At 46.5% G+C, this 20,491-nt stretch overlaps 1 protein-coding gene across 6 annotated transcripts in view; it reads right to left on the reverse strand.

Annotated features, from left to right (window-relative positions):
* Positions 1-20,491, reverse strand: part of camk2g2 (calcium/calmodulin-dependent protein kinase (CaM kinase) II gamma 2) — a 369,535-nt gene that overhangs the window by 105,750 nt on the left and 243,294 nt on the right. For all 6 annotated transcript variants that reach the window (XM_070865617.1, XM_070865616.1, XM_070865618.1 and 3 more), the window contains exon 6: positions 1,324-1,396. In XM_070865617.1, coding sequence (XP_070721718.1) covers positions 1,324-1,396 — 73 coding nt within the window. The remainder of the gene's footprint in view (positions 1-1,323; positions 1,397-20,491) is intronic.

The following is a 20,491-nucleotide window of genomic DNA, read 5'->3' on the forward strand; positions in this document are numbered from 1 at the left end:
TAAATAAATCTGGAATAAAAAGTTAACCGATTTTAAATTACCCAAATGCCGTGGTGGGATTGGAACTCACGCCTCCGGATTATTCATCCAGGTCTCTGGATTACTCGTCCAGTAACGTACCCACGATCCTACTGTACCCAGTTATCATGTCAACAAAAGTGACAACTCATTTTGTGCTTGGCCAAATCTCGCAGACAGCAACAAAATTGAAGGGAAAGTTAACCTGTTTTTTTTTCAGCGGTCGCTTGAGGGCGGAATGTTGGCCAGGACACTGGGCAAACTCCCAGCTCTTCTTCGAAAAACGCCAGCCATTCAACCTCAACTTGCAACATCCCACCTGAAGCAAGGCGGCTGTCAATCAGTTCGACTAGCAAGGGGAGCGGGAAAACAGATTCTTTACCATAATATTCAACTTAAAAGATAACGATGTACACTTTTAATTGACCCATCAATTCACTGTCGGCTGCGTCAGCACCTGAAAGCACCTCAGAATTCATTTCTATTCATTCGTAGTGTCCATTTCTTTTGCTAATCAGTGAGTAAATCCAGCAAATGAAATTATCTTGGAATACGTGTAGCACATGTTTTATGAAATGCGCATCAATTAAAGTGGTTTAGTTGGCAGTACAGCAAGAGCACGGTATTCTAATTACATGCCAATTGAGCAGCAAGGTCACAATGAATAGAATTTGGACTGATCGATTTAAAGGACGCGAAGTGTGCGTGCGCAAAGAAAACCTCCCGGTTCTCATGCGACGGTCCGTGAAGAAATACGAAGGCAAGCTCCCCCAGCCCTGCCCCGGTGACTTAACGACAGGGCTGCCAGGATGTTATACTAACATGACAGACCTCAGCGGAGAATCCCCCTCCTCTTAGCACAGGAGGGAAGGTGACGGGACAGCCCTGCGGATCTGCACTGCACATCGTTACAACGCTTCCGCCGCGTGCAATGCGAGCACAGTGTCGCGGGAGGGCTTCTCGGCCATTGCCACAGACTGTGGGTGCGTGCACGGGGCATTTAAGCATGCACTCTGGGTGAATCAGCGTGCCGTTTGCTTCTGGCACGAAGTACAACTCCGAGGGCCCGTGGGATGGGAACGATGTTTCTATTTGAGTTAGAGGATCAGCCATGATCATATTGAATGGCAGTGTAGACTCGAAAGGCCGAATGGCCTACCACTGCTCCTATTTGCTATATCCGTACAGGGAGGTCTCAAGCCAAGGGGTCTTTCACAGTGCGAGGCCACAGACAACATGCGGCAAGACCGCGTTCCTCCCACGCGTGATGATTGCTTTCTTCTGCATTTGTTAATAGATACTGACCTTGAGGTCTCTGTGCACAATGTCATGTTGATGGATGTGATTCACACTTTCTAGAATCTGATGAATACATTGACTGTAAAACAAAGGGGAAGGGAGGAGATAAAGGGAAAGGTGGGGAGGTGGGGGGGGGGGGGGGAAACCAAGGGATGGTAGGAAGGGTGAGGGTTAAGGAGAGGGAAGGGGTTGGAGAAACCACAAGTTCCATCAATGCCAAGGTAATGCAGAGACAACAAGCTGTCACAGTGGGAGGAAAGAACAGTAAATATGACTCTTGATCTCAATAAAACACTGATATCTGGCATATGTGTCCCTTAACAAACCCACAGAGAATCCAGTCTGTCAAATCCTTACATATCAACCGTCCAACAAGATTCCTGTAGAATTACTAATCTTCCTTAATTTATTACACAGGAACTTTGGTGTTCCAAGGCATATGTGGGCTGTGCAGGACAATTAGTAGATTTGCTCATTTCCAAGATATTTCCTTCACGATGTATTACACTGCACAGTCCACATCGTTTGCAGTTTGCACCATCACTCCTTCCCTTCAAGAATACCACCGGCGGTTTACGAATACATAAATCCAAAGATCTGAACCTTGACAAGTCGAAAAATTTGCACGTATTTAATCCTGCTGACCTTCGACATTCGGAGGACAGGACGTTCAATGTGGAAACCTGTCCTTACCTATGGGCACAACAGAAATGGGTAGGAACCACACCCACTCCCCTGGAGATGTCTGCCCTCCTCTAATTCTGCCCTCCTGAGCATCCCTGACTATAATCACTCAACCATTGGTGGCCGTGCCTTCAGCTGCCTGGGCCCCAAGCTCTGGAACTCCCTCCCTAAACCTCTCCGCCTCTCTTTCCTGCTTTAAGACGCTCCTTAAAACCTACCTCTGTGACCAAGCTTTTGGTCACCTGCCCTAATTTCTCCTTATGTGGCTTGGTGTCAAATGTTTTGTCTTATAATATTCCTGTGAAACACCTTGGGACTTTTTACTACATGAACTACATGTGTCAGCTGTGGCTCAGTGGGCAGCATACTCTCGCCTTTGAGTCAGAAGGTTGTGGGTTCAAGTCCCACTCCAGGGACTTGAGCACATAAATCCAGGTTGACACTCCAGTGCAGTGCTGAGGGAGTGCTGCACTGTCGGAGGTGCTGTCTTTCAAGATGAAACGTTAAACCGAGGTCCCGTCTGCCCTCTCAGGTGGACATAAAAAATCCCACGGTACTCTTTCGAAGATGGGGGTTATGCCCGGTGTCCTGGCCAATATTTATCCCTCAATCAACATCACTAAAAACAGATTATCTGGGTCATTATCGCATTGCTGTTTGTGGGAGCTAGCTGTGCGCAAATTGGCTGCCGCGTTTCCCACATTACAACAGTGACTACACTTCAAAAGTATTTCATTGGCTGTAAAGTGTTTTGGGACGTCCGGTGGTCGTGAAAGGTGCTATATAAATGCAAGTCTTTATTTTTTTCTTTTAACAGCTCTATATAAATCCAAGTTATTGAATTATTGTAGGAAGGGGGTCTTCAAGTACTTGCCACTTCAGTACTGCATACTGGCAATGGTTCTAGAGCCCTGGAATCTCCTGGAAGATGTTTGGGATCGAGGGGCCCTAGCCCCACACCTTACTCAAAGGTTCTGAGGAGATCCCAAGGTCATCAGAAGTCTGCCCACCTATCACCAGATATTAATTTGTTTTCAATCTTTGCTGACCTGCTAGCACATAGGAAATAGGAGCAGGAGGAGGCCACACAGCCCCTCTAGCCTGCTCCACCATTTAATCAGATCATGGCTGATCTGATCTTTGCCCCAACTCCACTTCCCCGCCTGCTCCCTAAAACCCTCGACTCCCCGATCGCTCAAGAATCTGTCTATCTCCACCTTAAATATAATCAATGACCCAGCCTCCACAGCTCTCTGGGGTAGAGAATTCCAAAGATTCACGACTCTGAGAAAAAATTCCTCCTCATCTCTGTCTTAAATGGGCGACCCCTTATTCTGAAACTATGCCCCCTAGTTCTCGATTCCCCCACGAGGGGAAACATCTGCTCTGCATCTACCCTGTCAAGCCCTCTCAGAGTCTTATACATTTCAATAAGATCACCTCTCATTCTTCTAAACTCCAATGAGTACAGGCCCAACCTTTCCATCCCAGGAATCAATCTAGTGAACCTTCTCTGAACTGCCTCCAATGCAAGTATATCCCTCCTTAAATACGGAGACCAAAACTGGACGCAGTACTCCAGGTGTGGCCTCACCAACGCCCTGCACGTTATTGCCGTCACGGTTCCTCCTAATAAAATAATATTTTCTGCAATGATAGAACTTCTTCCTTTTGGGGGAATTTATGTTGGAGGCCATGAGGATACATCCTTGGGATTGGGTCACACACACAACTCTGAAAACCACTACTGACGAGATGCTTTTGTGGAAATACAGGCCAATCACTGGGGACTCAGTCTCAGGTCCTGCCAACAACACCCTGGGAACACTGGGCAGCCCATCATGAGCCAGTCGGTTCCCACTGTGAACGATGCTTTTACGGCTGTTTCTTTGCTCTGCCATGCAGCTCAATAAACAAACATACAAAACGACAAATGGCAAGAGTTATTCATTTATAGCAGTAAGACATTAAATTTGAGAGAAAATATCTAATATTTCACCCTAATCATTTTCACAAAGTAGGATTTATTTTGTGCATTTCATGACCTCAGGACGCCCCAAAGCGCTTTACAGCCAATGAAGTACTTTTGGAGTGTAGTCACTGTTGTAATGTAGGAAACGCAACAGCCAATTTGTGCACAACAAGCTCCCACAAACAGCAATGTGATAATGACCAGATAATCTGTTTTTAGCGATGTTGGTTGAGGAATAAATATTGGCCAGGACACCGGGGAGAACTCCCCTGCTCTTCTTCGAAATAGTGCAGTGGGATCTTTACGTCCACCTGAGAGAGCAGACGGGGCCTCGGTTTAACGTCTCATCCGAAAGACGGCACCTCCGACAGTGCAGCACTAGGAGTGTCAGCCTAGATTTTGTGCTAAAGTCCGTGCAGTGGGACTTGAACCCACGACCTTCTGACTCCGAGGCGAGTGTGTTACCCACTGAGCCACAGCGACAGCTATCCTCAAATCCAATCCCGACAAGGCAGAATTATGTTGATCTGCTGCTGTGTTTGATGATGATGATGATATCAGTTGAACTGGCTTTTATACCTTAATCAAAGAGCGTTTGTTGGCAATGACTGCATTCTGAGGGGTACCCAAGTGAAGAGATAACATCCTTCCCTATCTGATATTGGACAGCAAATGTCTGCAGTTCAGACTGAGTCTATTGTTGGGATCAGGTTGGTGCTTAAAGGTAGCAAAATCATTTCTTCTAGGACCAACCTTAGCAACATTTGCACTTTGGGACGGTAATATTCGATTGCAGAGTGTTTAAAACCATAATTATGAAGATACTGAGCCAGGATTTGAACCTGGTTAGATTCAAGTAGCCCTTGAAACCACAGACCCGAAAATGGACCATCGACCAATAGAAATGAAGAGCTCTCTCTCTTTCAATCATGTGTGCAGGCATGGAGATTTGTTGCAACTGATGCCAATGAAATAAACTGCAGAAAATCACCCGCAGGCGCCTTATAAGGAAGAATAGAAATGTGGGTTGTGTGGGACTGGATAACATTTCTTAAAGGGACAGTGACTTCTAGTGATCTGCCTTCAATTCGATGCTGTCGCTTTCCATAAAACATAAAATCCAAATAGGAATGACATCAGCTATTTCTCACGCTGGTTACACAGGAGAAAATATAGAACAACAATAAAAAAAATGTAATTATTTGACACTCGTATTCAGGGCCTATTATGGTATCAAAGCACTTCACTATTTTCAGTGATGTCATATGACACATTCTATCTCTCTCCTGGCATGATCAATGTTGTTTATGGTAGGAGTCAGAATTAAAACAACGAGGGAAGACTAAAGATAGAAAATGTCATCCAGTCTGGGGAGTTCTATTTTATAAAATACTTCCCGGCCCCCGGCACTCCAAATCTCCTTCCTTCCTTCTCCTTTCTTCTCCTGAAGACATTGACACTCGTTAGTATACAAGTTCTAGCAGCGCTGTAACCATTTTCCATGAGGTAACATGGTACATGTTGGTAAGTAACACGACTGTGGTGTCGGGGGGTAGAATCATAGAAATTTACAACATGGGAAGGAGGCTATTTTGGCCCCTCGTGTCCGCGCCGGCCGACCAAGAGCTATCCAGCCTAATCCCACTTTCCAGCTCTCGGTCCGTAGCCCTGTAGGTTACGGCACTTCAAGTGTACATCCAGGTACTTTTAAAATGTGATGAGGGTTTCTGCCTCCACCACCCTTTCAGGCAGTGAGTTCCAGACCCCCACCGCCCTCTGGGTGAAAAAGGTTCTCCTCAAATCCTCCTACCACTTACTTTAAATCTATGTCCCCTGGTTATTGACCCCTCTGCTAAGGAGAATAGGTCCTTCCTATCCACTCTCTGGGTGAAAGAAATTCTCCTCAAATTCCCTCTAAACCTCCTACCACTTATTATAAATCTATTCTCCCTGGTTGTTGACATCTCTGATAAGGAGAATAGGTCCTTCCTATCCACTCTATTTCAGCCCCTCATAATTAGGTGAGGGAGAGAAAGAACATATCCAATCCTCATTCTGCCTTAACAACCTTCCAGTTTCCAGGTGGTCAGTGGAAGCTTGGCTGATCCGTTTCAACCTCCTTACTCTCGGGGCACTCTGACTAATTGCAGTGCTCCAAGCTTGCATGTTCTTGAATGTCGAATCTATTATTCCATGATGTGGAAGCGACAATCCTGCCATCCCATCCCTTTCTCTCTGCACACATTATATAATTCAATTGGCATAGCTAGGATTAAAACTTGTGAAGAAGATTTCTGTTTTATTTTATATGTTGAAGAGCCAAAATTCCACTCTGGAGAAGCCTGATTGAGCACAGCCTGTGAAATAGTTTTCATTTCCTTCTGGACTTGACTATTCCAACGCACTCCTGGCTGGCCTCCCACATTCGACCCTACGTAACCTCGAGGTGATCCAAAACTCGGACGCCCGAGTCCTAACTCGCACCAAGTCACTCACCCGCTCACCCATCACCCGTGCTCGCTGACCTATATTGGCTCCCGGTTACGCAACGCCTCGATTTCAAAATTCTCATCCGTGTTTACAAATCCCTCCGCGGCCTCGCCCCCTCCCTATCTCTGTAATCTCCTTCAACCCCACAACACCCCCCCACCCCCACCGCCGCCCAAGATATCTGTGCTCTTCTAATTCTGCCCTCTTGAGCATCTCTGATTATAATCGCTCAACCATTGGTGGCCGTTCCTTCTGTTGCCTGGGCCCTAAGCTCTGGAACTCCCTCCCTAAACCTCGCCGCCCCTCTCTCCTCCTTTAAGACATCCCTTTGAAATCTACCTCTTTTGGTCACCTGCTGTAATTTCTTCTTATATGGCTGAGTGTCAAATTTATTTGATTTGTCTTATAACACTCCTGTGAAGCGCCTTGGGATATTTTACTACGTTAAAGGCGCTATATAAATACAAGTTGTTGTTGTTGTTGCTTCCAGCTCAAGACTTTCAAATGCTGTTCATACAGGGTTCAGAAAATGGGCCTTCACTCTGAAGAGATGGGGGACATCAGCTTTCAGCGTGGCCTGCTCACAGATAAATAAACTCCAAAGAGGAAAGCGGTGTGCGGACCATTGTGGTCTTGTCGCCGGAGAGCGTGCAGAAATCAAGCGCAGGCAGCGGAAAGTGTGCGGCAAACCAGTCCCACCCACCTTCCCTCAACGACTATTTGCCCCACCTGTGACAGGGACTGTGGTTCTCGTATTGGACTGTTCAGTCACCTAATAACTCATGTTAAGCGTGGAAGCAAGTCTTCCTCGATTCCGAGGGAATGTCTATGATGATGATGACATGAATCTGTCATGGTGAGCTTGAACTATACACTGTGCCAGCGTCTCGTTTGCCAGATCTGTCATTTTCTGGGGGCTGATCACCATAGAATCATACAGCACACTAAGAGGCCATTCAGCCCATCGGGCCTGTCTCTGAAATAGCGATCCAATTAGTCCCACTCCCCCTGCTCTTTCCCCACAGCCCTGCAAATGTTTCCGCTTCAAGTATTTATCCAATTCCCCTTTGGAAAGTTGCTATTGAATCTGCTTCTGCCATCCTTTCAGGCAGTGTGTTCCAGACCATAACAACTCGCTACATAAAGAAATCTCTCCTCATTTTCCCTTTAATTCTTTTGCCAATTAGTTTAAATCTGTATCCTCTGGTCATCGATCTTCCTGCCAGTGGAAACAGTTTCTGCTTAATTACTTTGTCAAAACTCCTTCATCATTTTGAACACCTCAATTAAAACTCCCCTTAACCTCCTCTGCTCTCAGGAGAACAATCCCAGCTTCTCTAGTCCAGTATCTTTATGTTCAGTGTGCGCTATTCACAGGCCACACTGAATGGTTCCGTTCATCGTTCGGGATCGTTATTAAGGTGACGTAAAAGAGACCCCAATGGTACAGAGCAGCACAATCAAGAGAGAAGTCAAGCCAGCCTAAAACAATAAGGCACCCTAAAACATGCTCCAACTTCTGTAGACTGGAGCCGCCAACCATTTTTCCCTTCAATGGAAAAAAACAGCCAACATGCATTCCAGCTCAATGACAAAAAGCCAGTCTGGAATGGGGAAGTTTCAATGTTATCTATGTTGAGGTTTTTTATGTTGTAAATTATACCAATTTTGTGCAATTGGAATTGTTTATGCATTGGCCGACCTCCCGTGGAACTGCCTGCAATCAGTTGGAAGATTTTTTTTATTATTCGTTCACGGGATGTGGGCGTCGCTGGCAAGGCCGGCAGTTTTTGCCCGTCCCTGACTGCCCTCGAGAAGGTGGTGGTGAGCTGCCTTCTTGAACCGCTGCAGTCCGTGTGGTGAAGGTGCTCCCACAGTGCTGTTATACTTCTTTGTAGCGGTTTGGTACAACTGTGCGGCTTGCTAGACCACTTAGGAGGGCAGTTAAGAGTCAACCACATTGCTGGGTGTCTGGAGTCACATATAGGCCCAGACCGGGTAAGGACGGCAGATTTCCCTCCCTAAAAGGACATTAGTGAACCAGATGGATTTTTTTTACAAAAATCCAGAAGTTTCATGGTCACCATTACTGATACTTAACTAAATTTTAGTCCCCAGCTGCCGTGGTGGGATTTGGACTCACGTCTCTGGATCATTAGTCCAATGTCTGTTTTTATATTCTGTGCTAGTTTATTTTCATAATCTATCTTTCCCCTCTATCTTTTTTTTGTTGTTCTTTGCTGGCTTTTAAAAGTTTCCCAATCCTCTGGCCTCCCACTAGTCTTGGCCACAATGTATGCCCTTGTTTTCAATTTGATACCATACCTGATTTCCTTAGTTAGCCACGGATGGTTATCCCTTCTCTTGCAGTCTTTCCTTCTCATTGGGATATATTTTTGCTGCGAGTTATGAAATATCTCTTTAAATGTCTGCCACTGTTCATCAACCGTCCCATACTTTAATCTATTTTCCCAGTCCACTTTAGCCAACTCTGCCCTCATACCTTTGTAGTCTCCTTCATTAAAGCTTAGGACACTGGTTTGAGATCCAACTTTCTCACCCTCCAACTGAATTTCAAATTCAACCATGCTTTGGTCACTCATTCTTAGAGGATCCGTTACTAGGAGATCATTTATTAATCCTGTCTCATTACACAGTACCCTGTTGGATACATTGTGAACTCTTCCTCAAGGCTACCCTGGCCAATTTGGTTTTTCCAATCAATATGAAGGTTAATATCGCCCATGATTATTGCTGTTCCTTTATTACAAGCCTCCATTATTTCTTGATTTATACTCCGTCCAACAGTGCAGCTATTGTTAGGGGGCCTATAGACTACGCCCACCAGTGACTTTTTCCCCTTATTATTCCTTATCTCCACCCAAACTGATTCAACATCTTGATCTTCTGAGCCAATACTGTTTCTCGCTAACACACTGATCTCATCCTTTATTAACAGTGCTACTCCACCTCCTTTACCTTTCTGTCTGCCCTTCCGAATTGTCAAATACCCTCGAATAATTAGTTCCAGTCCTGGTCCTGCACTCGACTTTTCCCGCGATTCAGGGGAGGGTGACACACAAATAGACAGAGGGAAAGTGGAGAGTGGCTAAGCTGAATATTTGAAGATTTAAACATTATTACCAATTTATAATACATTTATAGTACACAATGAATATTGAAGAGGTAATGATGAGCGACGTGGGTGAGGTGGAAGGGAGGAAGAGGGTCAAGTGCTTTTTGGATGAGGCCAACGCTGCCTTGGTCCATGAGGTTGAAACGAGGTGGAGCCAACTGACCCGGGGCGGGCGTGGGAAACCTCCCCCCCAGTGTTTACCAACGACTATGGGCGGAGATCGCCGAGGTGCTGTCGTCGTCGGCCGCCCATGATTAGAGAGAGCCAAGCCAGTGCCGCAAGCGTTGGAACGACCTTATTGCGTCTGCGAGAGTAAGTACTAACTTTAATAACTGTAGTAATGCACTGACTCATTACTTAAAATGTAAATCTGCCAGATTGTAATTAAGCTTGGTGTCAGCATTACTTCCCATCCACAATCTTATTACATTGCTTTTCTGAACTTAGATGTGCTCATCATGCATCAATTGCATCCTAACGGTGTTAGCATCCAACATATAACGTGAATGGGACAATGATGCAAGGCTTTGGCGATGGCTCATTGTGGATGTCTATCTGTGTGTTCCGCACTAGTACCCGGGCAATTAGCTTATACCGGGTTCGTGTCATCTTTGCAGAAGAAGATATCTTCCAATCGCGTGGAGCATCGGTGCACGGGAGGAGGGCCCGCATAGTTGGCTGAATTGACGGATCTGGAGGAGGGGGCCATAGCCCTCGTTGGGTCCGTAAACGCTCGGCCACCCGTGGTGCAGATCCGGTTTATGGCGGCAGGTAAGTCATGTATAACCCCCGGGTAATTTAATGCTATTTGAGTATAATATATGAATTATATAATGTAATGTAATTAATGCTGGGATCATGAAATCTTATTAAAATGCCGTGCAGTTTCTGTACAGTCTGCTCATGTTAATGAAATGTAATTTAACCAAATGGTCCAGCACCAAAGGCGAATCATCGGAGGTTGATTTGGCGAGATAGGCAAGCTCAAAGACAAGGCAGACGCAGCAGCACTGTCAAGGGCGAGTGTCGATATTGGTCGAGAGCTCTTCCAGGCGATAGGTGGGTTAACTGCCAATATTGCCATGCTTTCAGCTCGTCATTCAGAGGACATGGCGCAGTTGACTGTGGTGATGCGGTGAACCACCGGTTCCGTCGATGCCACGTGGCAAACGGTGGACTACGGTATATGGCACTGTGCCCCAAGGTGCCGTACCACCTATGCCGGCAGCGACTGAGAGTCAGGAGGAAGAAATTGCTTCGGACTCTGGAGATGGGTCTTCGGATACCGATTCTTCTCCGGGATCCCAAGAAATGACTCTGCCACTGTCACCAGGCCCCCCCCCCGCCCCACAGCAGCAGTGCTCGAGATGCCCTGCTGCAAGATGTCTTGGAGTAAATGCGGGTAGGACCAGGGGCAGTGGGAGAGGGAAAAGGGTGTGTAAAGGTCGGGGGGGGGGGGGGCGGGGTAGAGGGAACGGGGGCCGCAGGTAGAATTTTTGCCTGGTTTAGGGGGGGGGGGGGGAAAGAGAGGGGCGGGGGGGTTGTCGTTATTTACATTGCTATTAAAAAAATTGTTGACCATTGGGGGTGGGGGGGGGGGGTATTATGGGTGTTTCTATTCTGTTTAAATGTTTTCAATGTTTGTATCTGTTAATTGGTTGTTTAATTAAAATTATGTTGCTTTTTTCCATTTAACAATTATGTCGTTATAAATTTCTAAAAAAGGTTTTTGCAATTTTTGTTAAATTATAAAATAATTTTATTACACTTACAATTCTTGTGCAGTGTCTTTTACAAACAGAAGGTTATCAATATAAGGGTTTCAAACAATGGCCAGGTAAGGATGAAACGTAAAGTAACTCTTTGACCGTTCAAGTAAAACGTTCATTTATGAGCTGCTAATGCAACAGCCTTGCAGTTGCAGAACTACCACGGGGCTTCTCCAGTGGTGTGAGGGGGGGGGGGGGAGGTTGGGGACATGGGTTCATCGGCAGGCTGATTGTCCTCCTCGAGGTCCTCATCCTCCCCCTCCCCCTCCCCCTCCTCCTCCCCTCTCTCCTGAGGTGGACCGGCAGTCCCATCTGGCAATTCCTAGTCACCACGATCTCCAGACGCAAAACGTAGAGTTATAACTGATATTGCAGTTTATAAAACGGAGCCGTATGTTCGTGTCTCTGACGCGGGTTTCGAGGGTTCACGCGGGCCTTCCTTGCACGAGAATATGACACATCTGTAAAATTAAGAAAATACAATCTTCTTCTGCCGAGGAATTGAAACTTGCTTTAACTCTCTCACACACCAATTCTATTTTGTTACAAATCAAAAGCCCTCGAACTGCCAGCTGTGTATTGCTGCCACTTACTGCAAGGTCCGCGTATACACACACAGTGCTGAGATTGAGTTCGGTTTCCATGGCAGTAAATGCTGCTGATTAAATCCGTTTTTGTTCTGCTTGAGTTATTTGGGGTTTTTTTTCTCCCCCAGTCCTTGTTTCAGAGTTAAAGGCACGTTTTGCGGACTTCGAAAAAAAGTATGCGGTCATAACGTCCAGTGTCTCGGCCGTGAATTAACTGGGCAGATTTTTTTTTATTGCATTGCTGTTCGAAGTGTTCATCGTTTTGGTACAAAGTCACAGGGGCATCTTTCAAACTGCGTATGTTTGCAAAATAGAAAAATGGCTGACCTCCAGTTTTGACACCATTTCAGATAACAATTTTTATTTCTATAGCGCCTTTAACGTAGTAAAATGTCCCAAGGCGCTTCATAAGACTAAACAGATAAATTTGTCACCGTCAAATTGGTAGAAATTAGCGCAGGTGACTAAAAGCTTGGTTAGAGATAGGTTTTAAGAAGCATCTTAAAGGAGAAAAGAGAGGTAGAGAGGAGAGGAGGTTTGGGGAGGGAGTTCCAGAGCTTGGGGCCCAGGCAACAGAAGGCACGGCCACCAATGGTGGAGCGATTGTAATCAAGGTTGCTCAAGAGGGCAGAATTAGAGGAGCGCAGACATCTCGGGGGTACAAGTAGTCGGGTCCTTTCATGCCAGTTAAATGTACAGGTATTTTGCCATGACGTCTTGATACTGGATTTAAAATATCAGCTGATTTGCCAATCTTGCTACTTAATTGTTCATTAGCAATTCGAGCTTAACAAAAAACAGCCCGAGAAAAGGATGCTTCGATTCTGGAGATGAAGCAGATTCAATAATATCTTTCAAAAGGGAACTGGATAAATACTTGGAAGGAAAAAAATAAATTGCAGGACTGCGGGGAGAGAGCCAGAACAGGCACAATGTGCCGAAAGGCCCCCTAGTGTGCTGCATCATTCTGTGTCTATCTGTAATGTGGTCGTGTATTGGGAGCGTGGGTAGGTACAGCAGGAGCAGCGAGGTCGGGGCGAAGGAGCAGCGAGAGATTGCAGAGGGACGTGATCGGGGCCCAGGAGAGGAGTGAGTTCGGGCCAGAAGAGGCGAGGGCCCAGGGGCAGCACGGGCCCAGCCCACACTGCGATATGTGTGCGCATTAGGTCCGTGCAGCAGAGCTGGTCTCCAGTCGTCTTGGCTAATCCTTGTCACTGGACCAAGACCTAGCTCTGTCAAGCCCGTGTGGTGGCCACCACATGTTAAAAAAATCCACACACAGGCATCTTCCACCCTTCAGGATGCAGTTCGGGACCTGGAAATATTAGGTCCTTCATTGAAACACCTGTAAACTCATCCCTTTCTGGCGAGAAAGAAAGTCATCCTCATTTCGAGGGACTGCCTATGATTTGGGGGTCATGTATTGTAGGCATCACTGAGCAATGGCCACTGGACAGCTCATGAATACTTGTGCTGGAAATACTCTCAAGTGCCACTGAAAAGGGTGAGAATAACATAAGTATTAGGAGCAGGAGTAGGCCCTACGGCCCCTCGAGCCTGCTCCGCCATTCAATAAGATCATGGCTGATCATCGACCTCAACTCCACTTTACCGCCTGATCTCCATAGCCCTCAATTCCTCCTCTCTCCCCCCCCCCCCCCCCCTCCCTCCCTCCCCCCGCCACCGAGTCCAAAAATCTATCAATACTCAACGATTCAGCACCCACAGCCCTATGGGGAGGAAAATTCAAAAGATTCACAACCCTGAGTGAAGAAATTCCTCCTCATCTGTGTCTTAAATGACCTACCCTTACCCTGAGACTGTGTCCCCTAGTTCTAGACTCTCCAGCCCAGGGGAAACAACCTCTCAGCATCTTCCCTGTCAATCCTTTTCAGAATCTTGTATGTTTCAATGAGATCACGTCTCATTCTTCTAAACTCCAGAGAGTATAGGCCCAATCTACTCAATCTGTCCTCTCAGGACAGCCCCATCATCCCATGAATCAATCTAGTGAATCGTTGCACCGCCTCTAAGACATGTATGTCTTTCCTCAGATAAAGAATGGGTTAGTGCTTTGGATGCAGACCCTTTGTCAGACCCCAGTTACAAGGGATTCACACCTGAAACATTAACCACGACTTTGCCCTTCACAGATGCAGAAGGATTTCCTGTGCATTTCTAGTTTTTGAAATTTAGTATAGTATTATTGGATACCAGCAATTTATGAATGGGTGTCTTTTTTTTTTAAAAACACTTGTTCATTACTAGGGTCCTTGTTCAATTTGTTGTTTTCGTGATGACATTTGGCGAATGTGACAACCGGGGTCAAAATCCTGGAACTCCCTCCCTAACAGCACTGTGGGAGCACCCTCACCACACGGACTGAAGCGGTTCAAGAAGGCAGTGCACCACCACCTTCTCAAGGGGCAATTAGGGATGGGCAATAAATGCCGGCCTTGCCAGCGATGCCCACATCCCAGGAACGAATAAAGAAAAAACAGACTTTGCAGATGACACTTTCAATTGTGACACTTCCTGGTGTGAGGAGCAAGACTTTTATATTATGCCGGGATAGATTTGAATTCATTAAAAGCGAGGAGAATGGGGTGTGGTTGATCGCACACTGGAGTTGTGTGTGCGTGTCAGATATTCAGTGCAGCGGATCCAACCTGGGCTCTGGAATCCCACCAAGGTCCAAACACAACCCATTTGTGGGGAATTTTTTCCTTTGCAATTTTGATGGAGGCATCTATTTTAAAAAGGTTAGTGCCTCTGTCAAGATGACAGAGGAAAAAATTTCACTCAAACAGTATGCCACAGGCTAACTGCCAAGCCTAGATTCTCTTGGGTTGAATGGCGATTTTAACTGCCTTGTAGAGTGGCGATTCATAGCAGGGAGCAATAAAGCGTGCATTCATTCACGACAGTTGGAACAACATTAACAAACTCATTTAAAGGCTGCCTTAGACTGTGTAGCATAAGAACATAAGAATTAGGAACAGGAGTAGGCCATCTAGCCCCTCGAGCCTGCTCCGCCATTCAACAAGATCATGGCTGATCTGGCCGTGGACTCAGCTCCACTTACCCGCCCGCTCCCCGTAACCCTTAATTCCCTTATTGGTTAAAAATCTATCTATCTGTGACTTGAATACATTCAATGAGCTAGCCTCAACTGCTTCCCTGGGCACAACAGGCAGGACAGCTCACTCTTGATAATGGGTTCAGTGTGCACTTCCACTTGTGGGAAAGGCTACAATAACTCAATGCTTCCGCGTTATGGGCAGCTTGCCCCCGCCGAACAAAGTCCAGAAAATCACCATGAGCAGCGTCTCAGGAGTAAGTGAGTGTCCACTGCAATTAAACCTCAAATCTTCAGTGCATTTCAGAAATAAAACATTTCCTTGGGTGTAATCTGCAGCACAACAGGATATTTTTTTCTGCTGACCATTTGGGGGGGGGGAGGGGGGGGGGGGGTGTCACGTCATGTATTGCGAACATTCAGGAGATAAATTAGGAAGCAATTATTTCCACGATCTAACTGAATGGCGGAGCAGGCCCGAGGGGCTGAAAGGCCTACTCCTGCTTCTAATGTTCCTAAATTGTTCCTGTTGTATCTTGAATGAAGAGTCAGGCTAGAGACTGCAAGCTCCAAGTACAGTGTGACCTTAGTCCTTTATTGCAGGTCTCAGAGTGCCTCTCCAGCCTGTGAGGCCTCCTTATATACAGGTGCTCCCAAGGGATTGTGGGGTCCCTTGGGACTCCAGGGGATAAGCCCTCTGGTGGTTAGACATGGTATTTACAGGTTTACATACATAACAGTTCCCAAGTGACTGTCCCACGAACTAAACAACTTGCATTTATATAGCGCCTTTAATGTAGCAAAACGTGTTTCACGGGAATGTTAGCAAAAATAAAATTGACATCGAGCCCCATAAATAGATATTAGCGCAGGTGACCAAAAGCTTGGTCAAAGAGGCAGGTTTTAAGGAGAGTCTTAAAGGAGGAAAGAGAGGTAGAGAGGTGGAGAGGTGGAGGGAGGGAGTTCCAGAGCTTGGGGCCTAGGCAGCTGAAGGCCCGACCACCAATGGTGGAGCGATTATAATCAGGGACGCTCAAGGGGGCAGAATTAAAGGAATGCAGACTTCTTGTGGAGTTGTGGGACTGGAGGAGATTACAGAGATAGGGAGGGGCAAGGCCATGGAGGGATCTGAAAACAAGGATGAGAATTTTGAAATCGAGGCCACCATACTGGGCTGTAAGATTCCTCTTCTACTCCTTTCCTGGAAAGAATTGTTGAACAGGATGGCATAACTCCAGGTTGTTGAGATTTGCACTGGACCTTTCTGACATCAACTTTACATTTGTTTTTTATAAAAAAAAAACGTAATTACTATTTAAAGTTTTACTGACCCAACATTTTGTAAAATGTGGTAGAATTACACAATTCATTCTTACAGTATCACCATAGGAACAGCAGGAGGCCATTCAGCCCCTCGAGCCTGTTCCGCCATGTGTATCTTAATTCTATTTGTGCTTTTAAAGAGGATTATATCTATTAAAAAAAACACGGCAGTGCGCTGTGCATTTTGGTGTCCTCACTAAATTCTGCCCTCGCCGTAGAAATTATATTGAAATTATATTGTCCAATTCTTCCCTCAAAAAAACCATGGCAACGAGTCGATGAGAAGGCCCAGCCCGGGTACATCGCCGAGAAGGCTGTGGGTGTCGTTTCTTGGTTGGCCCACCAGGTGGCACGCTTGAGCAGTAACGGAAGGGATTGCCCGCCCCCTTGCCACCATCTTGTTTTGCGTCTGGAGATCGTGGTGACTAGGAATATTATCCCTTGGAAACTTGATGACGTTCTGAAGAGGCCAAATGAGCCGGAACTTGCAACCCCGACCCAAGATGTTATTTTGCCCAACGTGTAATTGTCAACTATCGGTAGAATGGTACAGCGAAGGTGGTGTTCATTCGGCTCATCGTGCCTGAAAGAGCGATCCGATTAGTCCCACTCCCCCTGCTCTACAAATATTTCCTTCAAGTATTTATCCAATTCCTTTTTGAAGGTTACATTTGAATATGCTCCCACCGCCCTTTCAGCAGCACATTCCAGATCGTAACTCGCTGCGTAAAAAAAAACTCTTCTCTCCCACGTTTCTTTTGCCAATTGTCTGAAATGGGTAAATTACTAATGGGTTTGCAAAATGATTGCAACCTAGCATATTACACAGACGTGCTGGGTTTAAAAAGATACTGGTTATAAATTATGGGTTTTTAACCGTGACACCTGATGTTTCTCTTTTCTGATAATCAGGTTGTTTGTTTTAATCACATACATTGAAACACAAAGGGAGCGATTTTAACCCTGCTCACTCAGCAGAAACCTGGCAGGTAGTCAGTTAAAATCGCCCCGGCTCTTGCCTGTCCAGTGTGATGGCAACATTTGCAATTTAATCAAGGACACACGTCCGGAGCCAACAGGTTCCTTCTCTACACTGTGGATGTTAAGTATTGAATAACACCATGAGGCTAAGTACAGGGAGCTAGTTCAGGCATGACCTTACTCCAGTTTATTTATTCTCAAAGTGAGGACTCAACATGGCTGTTAACATTATATACACAGCTTGCATGTGTCTGCTAGTGACCATTAGGACTCCGACAGTCGCGCCCTCTGGTGGCAGGTAAAATCCAGTTAACATACTGTCATGTATTCAACTATCATTGTAACCCATGTATAAGCTGACCTAAGTTGTACACCTTGAGAACATTGACCACAAGGGGTGAACTTGTGGGAGACACTCCTAACCTGGACTTTCAGGTATAAAAGGGGAAGCTCCACCCACCTTCATCACTTGAGGTCTTGGTAATAGAGGTAACTGGTCACAGAGTGATCTTCTTTCAAGTATGGGCCTCGTGTGCATTTATACTGCATAGTAAGGACATATCACATACATAACAGTCTGGGCCTTCACCACACAGACTGCAGTGCTTCAGGAAAGCGGCTCACCACCACCTTCTCAAGGTATGGCCAATAGATGCTGGTCTGGTCAGCGACGCCCACATCCCAGGAAAAGAGTGTTCGAAGATCAGGCCCTCAAATCTGCCACCAAGCTCAGGATCTACAGAGCTGCAAGTGATACCCGCCCTCCTGTATGGCTCAGAGACGTGGACCATGTACAGTAGACACCTCAAGTCGCTGGAGAAATACCAACAACGATGTTTCCGCAAGATCCTGCAAATCCCGAGAGGACAGACACACCAACGTTAGAGTCCTCGATCAGGCCAACATCCCCAGCATCGAAGCATTGGACCACACTCGACCAGCTCCGCTGGGCGGGCCACATTGTTCGCATGCCTGACACAAGACTCCCAAAGCAAGCGCTCTACTTGGAACTCCTACATGGCAAGCGAGCCCAAGGTGGGCAGAGGAAACGTTTCACGGGCACCCTCAAAGCCTCCTTGATAAAATGCAACATCCCCACCGGCACCTGGGAATCCCTGGCCCAAGACCGCCCAATGTGGAGGAAGAGCATCCAGGAGGGCGCTGAGCACCTCGAGACTTGTCGCCGAGAGCATGCAGAAACCAAGCGCGGGCAGCGGAAGGAGCGTGCGGCAAACCAGACTCCCCACCCACCCTTTCCTTCAACAACTGTCTGCCCCACCTGTGACAGAGACTGTAATTCCCGTATTGGACTGTACAGCCACCTGAGAACTCACTTTGAGAGTGGAAGCAAGTCTTCCTCGATTTCGCGGGACTGCCGATGATGATGACATCCCAGGAACGAATTTTTTAAATGGGTTGCGATGTGGCGGGTCCCAGTCGGTCAGCCCGAAGGGAACCTGACTGACTTCTCGGAGATGGGGTTGGCTTTTCCTTCTGCTAGCTGATCCCCTGCAGTATTACATCAGGTCAGCCAATGGGAAACGACGGTTTCTCTTTATGTTTGTACCTTTGACACCTTGACCTGTGATATCTGTCGTGTGATAAGATGCTGCAAACAGGATTCGACAGATAACCCCCAATTCATTCTGGGCAGCAGTGCAGCCCAACCAAATCGGACGCCCTGGTTCAAGGGCACCATGGTGACTGCAATTACTTTGTAATGTCCTGCGTGCGGGGCACAGTTTGCGGCACGGAGATAGAAGAGCAAACCAAAGCCAACTGCCTTCGCACGTCATGTCACAGTTACGGCCCCTTCGATAGGCCGACAGCAATCCTGGCTAATCGGAAACTGTTCCAATCCAATGACATCTCACTGGAAGGTTAGTCCTGGGGTTGCAGGAATCTCCTGAAACATGGCCTGCTGTCTTCAGCTTGTGTCTCACTAAATGTCACCAGTCACTTAAGTGCAATCAATATTCCTTTACCTTTGTCCTACCTTGTGATCAATATGTTCATAATACGCTTCGTTATTACTATGGACTTTTAAGGAATAAGAATTATCTTTTCAAAAGGAGGGAAAGTCGCTCCTTTCTCTCAGCCTAGATGGCCCGTAATAACTTTTGGTAAATAATGTAAACTGACCCAAATAAACACTGCATCATCTTGACTAGGTGGCAGTTCTCCCATCTCTTTACATAAGCCTTTATTCACATCCCTAACTCCATGCCACCTCTTATGATTGAAGCTATGCGCAGGGGTGCCCATCACACTGATATAAGAAAATATTTAAGGACAGAACATTTTTCAACCATAGAGTGACAGAGTTGTGCATTACAGAGTGGTGAGGGTCACTGAAGTAAAGAAGAAGAATTGGAGCCGGAGTCGGCCATTCGGCCCCTTGAGCCTGCTCCGTCATTCAGTAAGATCATGGCAGATCTTCTACCTCAACTCTAATTTCCCACCTAATCCCCATATCCCTCGATTCCCTTAGAGTCCAAAAATCTATCGATCTCAGCCTTGAATATACTCAACGACTGAGCCTCCACAGCCCTCTGGGGTAGAGCATTCCAAAGGGTCACCACCCTCGGAGTGAAGAAACTTCCCCTCATCTCAGTCCTAAATGGCTGACCCCATTGTTGTAGAGCCCTCTAGTGGACTACTGGTGTAATAACAATAAAGCCATGCTCTCAGCACAGTTCTTATTCGGCAGCCATGTTGTGAGCTGTGTGCTTAGTTGTATCACACCCTTATCCTGAAATGGTGTCAATGACTTCAAGTTGTGTTTTTGGAAAGAGAAACCGGAGAAGACAGGTAGGTTGGGCGGGGGGTGGCGTGAGAGGGAAGGGGGGGTCTATTTCTGGGAAAATGGGCAGGCTTGTTGGGCCTAATGTGCCCTTTCTATTTCCTTCACGCCCTTTGACCTGCTTCACAACAAGCAAGCAAACACAGGCACAAAAAACTGACAACCTTTACCTAAACCAAACTCTGCATGGTCTTCACAGCAAACACAACTGAGGCAGTCAGAATTTTTTGAACGATAAGGGAGTCAAGGGTTATGGGGAGCGGGCGGGGAAGTGGAGTTGAGGCCAGGATCAGATCAGCCATGATCTTATTGAATGGCGGAGCAGGGTCGAGGGGCTGAATGGCCGACTC

This window comes from Pristiophorus japonicus, chromosome 22 (genome assembly GCF_044704955.1).
Source record: "Pristiophorus japonicus isolate sPriJap1 chromosome 22, sPriJap1.hap1, whole genome shotgun sequence".
Taxonomy (NCBI): Eukaryota; Metazoa; Chordata; class Chondrichthyes; family Pristiophoridae; genus Pristiophorus; species Pristiophorus japonicus.